The sequence below is a fragment of the Prosopis cineraria genome, unplaced genomic scaffold (genome assembly GCF_029017545.1).
Source record: "Prosopis cineraria cultivar Desert tree isolate PC_DT_omini unplaced genomic scaffold, ASM2901754v1 PC12, whole genome shotgun sequence".
Taxonomy (NCBI): Eukaryota; Viridiplantae; Streptophyta; class Magnoliopsida; order Fabales; family Fabaceae; genus Prosopis; species Prosopis cineraria.
In genome coordinates this window covers 9,131,887-9,137,418 of record NW_026555343.1, presented here as the reverse complement: position 1 = coordinate 9,137,418, position 5,532 = coordinate 9,131,887, and the positions used below count along the sequence as shown (strand labels likewise).

Here is a 5,532-nt window from a genome sequence, read left to right as displayed (position 1 = left end):
AATGCAGTCGTATTGGAGTCCTTGGTTTTATTATTTTTCTCATTAATTACAAAATAGAATGACTATTTTTGTTGGGCCTTCAACAATAGGAAAGAAAAAAATTGGAAAAAAAAAAAGATACATGCACAACTAAACTACATGAACCCAAATCAAAGTCCATTAACCAAATAAACCGATAGCTGTTCCTAGCTCCAAATCAAAGTCCATCGGTGTTGGAGAAATTAGGACCAAACGGATACTCATCCCTAGCTCCAATTTATGTGTCTATTCAAGTAGTACTGTTCAGCACAAGAGTGAAAATAGAATACTAACTACTGTGGCATGCCAAATTGATAAATATTAAAACTTGCTGATTCAATGAAACAATTTCTCCAGTGACTCATATGGTGGTCCATACGGATCTAAGAGAAAATCAGTAATAACTGGAACACCTCATTGCAATATTAGAATATTAGAATGTGAAAAAAAATGGTGAATTTTAAGGTCAGCTTCACTTCACCCATCTCTAATTACAAAGAGCGAAAATTCTTTTAATGGGAGTGGTCTCTTATTTCCTTGTAAATAACGGAAATTAAGCTTTGGTTTTGAACTTCAAGGTGTTGCGCATCACAACTTCCTTGAGATAGGAGCTATTGAAAGATTATTTTCACCAAATTCCACTTTCAACAAGGTAATACAAGATTCAAATGTTCATTAGCGACTTCTCAATACACAAAACAAAAATCAATGGCAAATGGCAGAGGTGAGAATAACCTATTCCGCAGGAAAGCCTGACAGAACTCAACCTGAAAGGGCAGCGTTGAGCGCACTATGGACATCAATCCCAATCTGAGCTTCAGCTTTCTCCAGATCAGTTGTGGCAGAGCTCAGCTTCTGAGTGAATTCTTGGAGACCCTTTTGGACTAGGCTGGCATCAATTTGATCGACTGGCACGGCCTCAACAGCTATTATATCAGCAACAGAGTTCGCATGGACGAAAGCAAAGCCACTACTCACAAAGTACTTGGTCACATCATTCCCATCATGCACAGATAGAATGCCAGGCTTCAACTCTGCAATTGTAGCTACATGTCCAGGAAGAACACCCATTTGCCCCGTTGTTGCTGGTACTATGACCATGTCAACCTATTAACATGAAAGTTAGGCATAAGTTATATGATGTTTGAAAGGAAGGATCAGATTGACAATCTACACAACTTCAGTGTAATTCAATTCCATTGGAGGAACTGTCTACATACATTAATGAGCATTCTCTCATGGTAGCACAATAATTTATTCGAACTACGAAGTTGATAAGTTTACATGCCTTCACCTGAGTGAAAAAAGACCAGTCTAATACTAGAAGAATTGAACCATGCATTAAAACTAAAAACCAATCCTCTATTCCATGTCTTTACTTTACAATGAGTGTGTCTGCAATAGCAACTATTCTTCGCAAGAAATTCAGTTTCTGGGGTTTGCATCGAACAGTTAACACATTAATTAAAATAGAAAAAATAGTACACGCAAAGTCCCCAACAATATAGCACTACGAGTCTTCGGAACCTTCATGAGGAGCCAAAGGGTGCTTTAATATCTCTTAAGTGGCACTTAGGTAATTCTCTCATTATTTTTTTTACTTTTGTGCATATCAAACCTCATCCTGTTCCTGAACTAGGATTTATATAATTTCATTTTAGAGTCTTTAATTTTTTACATGTTTCTTAGCAATTTAGGACGTTTAATTCCTTCCAACTAAAGCAAAAGGATCCTCTCAATTCTGGCCCCATCAATTACAAGAGAGAAACAATAAGACAGAGTGTACAAGGCCACTCTCTCTTCCTCTGTCATAATTGAGAGGAAATCAACAGATTGAATAAGAGGATCTTCTCTTCCTTGTGTAATGCTCTTACAAGTCATCTCCTTACTGTGGTAAAATTAAAATATGAAAGGTATAAAGCTAGGACTTAGTTTCTCATAAATCAATGTCATGGCCTGAGGATTATAAATATTCATTATTTCCGAGAATCATGCAGGATTCAAAAATAAAACAATTTTTTGATAGCTAAAAGTAGATTTCTACAAAAGGCAATGCGATAGGATACTCACTTAATCTAAACTAGAGGAGGGTAGATGTATCACATTACATCATAAAACCAACAACTAAGTCATAGCATGAACCAGGATATTACATAGTTAATTCAGTGTTAAAAGAACAACACAATCAATGATGAATAAAGAAGTTAAACATAATCCACTTAAGGTCCGTTTGGTTGGAGTATTTTGGAGGGGAGGGGAGCTCTTGTTTGATTTAAAAATCGGATCCCCTTACCCCCCCCTCCAAATTTAAAGGGGAGAGGAGAGAGAAAATTATACTTGACTAAATCACCCCCATATTATTTTGAAAGTTCTAAACTATTTAAAATGTTAAAAAATTATATCTATTTTCTTCTCTCTCATAATAAAATAAGTTTTATTATCCAATAAAATTAAATAAATAATATTTATGTACAAAAATTCAATATTGTTTATTGGAATCAAAAGAAAAAACAACTTCCCCTAAAAATAAAAAATAAAGAAAATCCATGGAAGTATGGAACTATTTTGCTCTAAACTTGCTAAAGAATCAAACTGGAAACACAGAAGAGGAAATGATATCCAACATGCAAAACCTTTAGCAGATGAATTATAATATTAATATATTGGTTCAACATTTTTTCAACAAAATTTTAATATATTTTCATTAAATATACATTGATAAATTACAATATTAATATATTGATTCTTGAAAAGAAAAAATATTGATACAAGGTGAAAGTATTGACATTTTTAAAATATAAAACTAATAAATTATATAATTATTTTTTAATCATAAATAAACAATAAAAACAACTTTAATAAGGGTGAAATCTTAAATTTATTATTAGCTCCCCTCCCCTCCAATCAAACCAAACTAGGGATCATTAACTCCCCTGCCCACCCCTCCTTCAAAGAAAACACACCCTTAACCAATTAAAAATCTCCTCATATGAACTGAGGCATGAGAAGGAAATGAGAATTCTTTATGTTAACAACAGCTAAAGTACATGGAAATTGGAAAGAACATTTGAAAGCCTAAAGTTTCAATATTTAAGCAAGGAAACCTTTTCCTTTATGCCTTTCAGCTGCCCTTATGTACCAGCTAAAGTCAATACTTAGTCTTCAGTCATGGCTTTTGAATTGACACTAAAAGGTGCAGGTGAAGGTAAAAAAAAAAAACGGAAAGAAAAGAAATACAGCAAATACTCAGATTTTTTAAATGTTCATGACTTCTTGGAGAAGCAAAGTTAACAAACACACACACACACAAGTTAGAAGCATAATAAACAAGGTCTTTAGATAAGCTAAACTCCATGATACGCAAGTTATATTCTGAAAAGCATTAAATGCTTGAAAAAAAATCTCAAAATAACTTCATCCAACAGAGAACAGCAGAAATTACACACACACACACACATTGTGAGTATACTTGAACTTGTACAGAGGCTCTAAACTTGATAATCATGCATGGATAGACCTTTACGTAGTGCATTAAATTACATGGCTGCAACTGCCATCATGTGCATTACAATGACTAGTCCCTGGGAAATTATGGTAGACTAGAGTACACAGAAAGGTGAAGAATAGATGAAATTCAAATAATTTAGAAATCCATCCTTCACCATATCATTATAAGTTCAGTGCAAGCTTCAAATAACCGTGCTTGTAATGAAATTGAAAAGTTCATTGCTTGTCTCTTGTTTCTTGAAACGTGCAGGATAAGTTGAATTCAAGAAAGAACTAGTCCGCAACAGACTTGAGGATTAGGGGGCATGCACACAGACACGCTTGAAAATAAACGTGCTATGTACAAGTGACTGGTTATTTGGGTAGCCTTTTTGATCAAACTGCCCAGTGAACAAAAGAACCCGGGTTCGAAAAGTAGCAAGTGGAATGGGAAGAATATAGACGCTAGTGGTTGGCAGCTACGACTATAAAGTGATGAACTAACACGAGAGAGAAAAGTGAAAGGTTGCTTCAATTTTGTATCCAAGTACCTATCCACTGTTAGAACATATATCAAATGTCAACATGGATTTCATGAAACAGGAGTGGGACCAAAAACAACAAAAGGAAGAAAAAAGAATCTTAATTGCTTATGCTTTCCCGATTGACACTCAATCATAATGCTACCTTAATGGACACAACCATTTGGGGGGACTTGAAACCAAATTCGATCACCCTTAAACTCGAAGCACATTCGTTAATCTTTGGCTAAAAAAAAGCGGGGGGGGGGGTTCACAAATTCAGAGTCTATCACCCAGAATTTTCGGCAACCCAACCCTGGATAACTTGTTTTCATCGCTAGGAATATGAGTAAATCTAGGGTTAGTCCTAGTTACAAATCAATCAATTCCAGGTGCGTGAGACACTAGGAATAAAAACGAAAGAGAGAACTTAATAAAAACACAAAACAAAACCAAACCAAACCAAATCAAATCAAGTTAGAATGTACCAAAACTGACCTCTTTCGCGGACAATTCCGAAGAGTAAGGAAGCACGAAATTGACCGTGAGCTTGGATGGGATCGAAGAGGGAGTAGGAGGGCGAGGGGTCATGAACGCAAGTGGAGTCTTGGGTGGCTCCAAGTTAGGAACGACCTTCTTCCATGCCCCAACGAACTGGGAATCTTCGGCCGTAGCGGCAGGGAGATCCGTCGAGAAACGGCGAGACCTGGCGCCGAGAAGGGGACGACCCAGCAAAGTAGTGGCGCGGCGGAACATGGTGTGAATCGGATCGCTCGGGTCTCGCAGAGTCGGAGAGAGGGGAGGAGAGAGAGAGAGAGAGAGAGAGAGAGTGATCGGCTGGGGAAGAAGAGAGAAGAAGGTTTTGAGTTTGGACAGTGAAATGTGTTGTTTGGTGCTACCAAGGTAATGGCAGATGGCTCACTCGATTCTCTGGGTCGCTCTGTATAGCCACGAATCAGGGTTTGCCATTATGACCTTATGGCCCAATATCCAAAACACGAAGCTTTTTGGACAAATTATTCTTGAAGGCCCACTTTATTTGAAAATAGTAATGGCCTTATCTGAAAGCTCCAACCCTCTCTTGGAGAGGACAAACATAAATGAAGCAACACGATGAATTCTGAATCAGAATAATGATGATGCTGCAGAATGGTTATAATAGTCAACTGATGGTTCAGTTTTACAGAATGGGATAAGCTCTTGTGGGAGAGTAGCGACCAAGGTGGATAGAGAATGATTTTCTAGTTTCTGTAGTAAACTTCTTGCTGCCCACTTGTTATTGCAGAAATTTTTGATTTAATTAAAGGGTTGGATATTTGCCACGAGAAGGGATTTCATAAAATCAAAATTTAAAGCAAGTTTGGATTACATTCTAACTGAGGTTTGGATCCTCCAAACCTCAATGGAGATGTTAAAAGTCCATTTCAAGATTAAAATTCTTGTTTGGATAAAAGAAATCAGTGAACAAGCGTTAGGCTTAAACGAGTGTTATTTCATAACCCAAATC

The 5,532-nt window shown here is 36.6% G+C and overlaps 1 protein-coding gene across 1 annotated transcript; it reads right to left on the bottom strand.

Moving 5' to 3' along the window:
- Positions 1–630: 630 nt before the first annotated feature.
- On the bottom strand, positions 631–4,921 carry LOC129288002 (ATP synthase subunit delta', mitochondrial-like). Its single transcript, XM_054924305.1, has 2 exons — positions 4,524–4,921; positions 631–1,125 (listed from the first exon to the last, which is right to left on the bottom strand). Exons 1-2 carry the CDS (start codon positions 4,779–4,781, stop codon positions 781–783), a joined length of 603 nt encoding a protein of 200 aa, XP_054780280.1. The 5' UTR covers positions 4,782–4,921; the 3' UTR covers positions 631–780.
- Between the last annotated feature and the right edge of the window lie 611 nt (positions 4,922–5,532).

Excerpts from the sequence above, each read along its gene's own strand:
- LOC129288002 (XM_054924305.1), bottom strand. The coding sequence starts at position 4,781 with ATGTTCCGCCGCGCCACTACTTTGCTGGGTCGTCCCCTTCTCGGCGCC. Across the intron at positions 1,126-4,523 it reads CGGAATTGTCCGCGAAAGAG|GTTGACATGGTCATAGTACC; the intron begins GTCAGTTTTGGT and ends TCATGTTAATAG.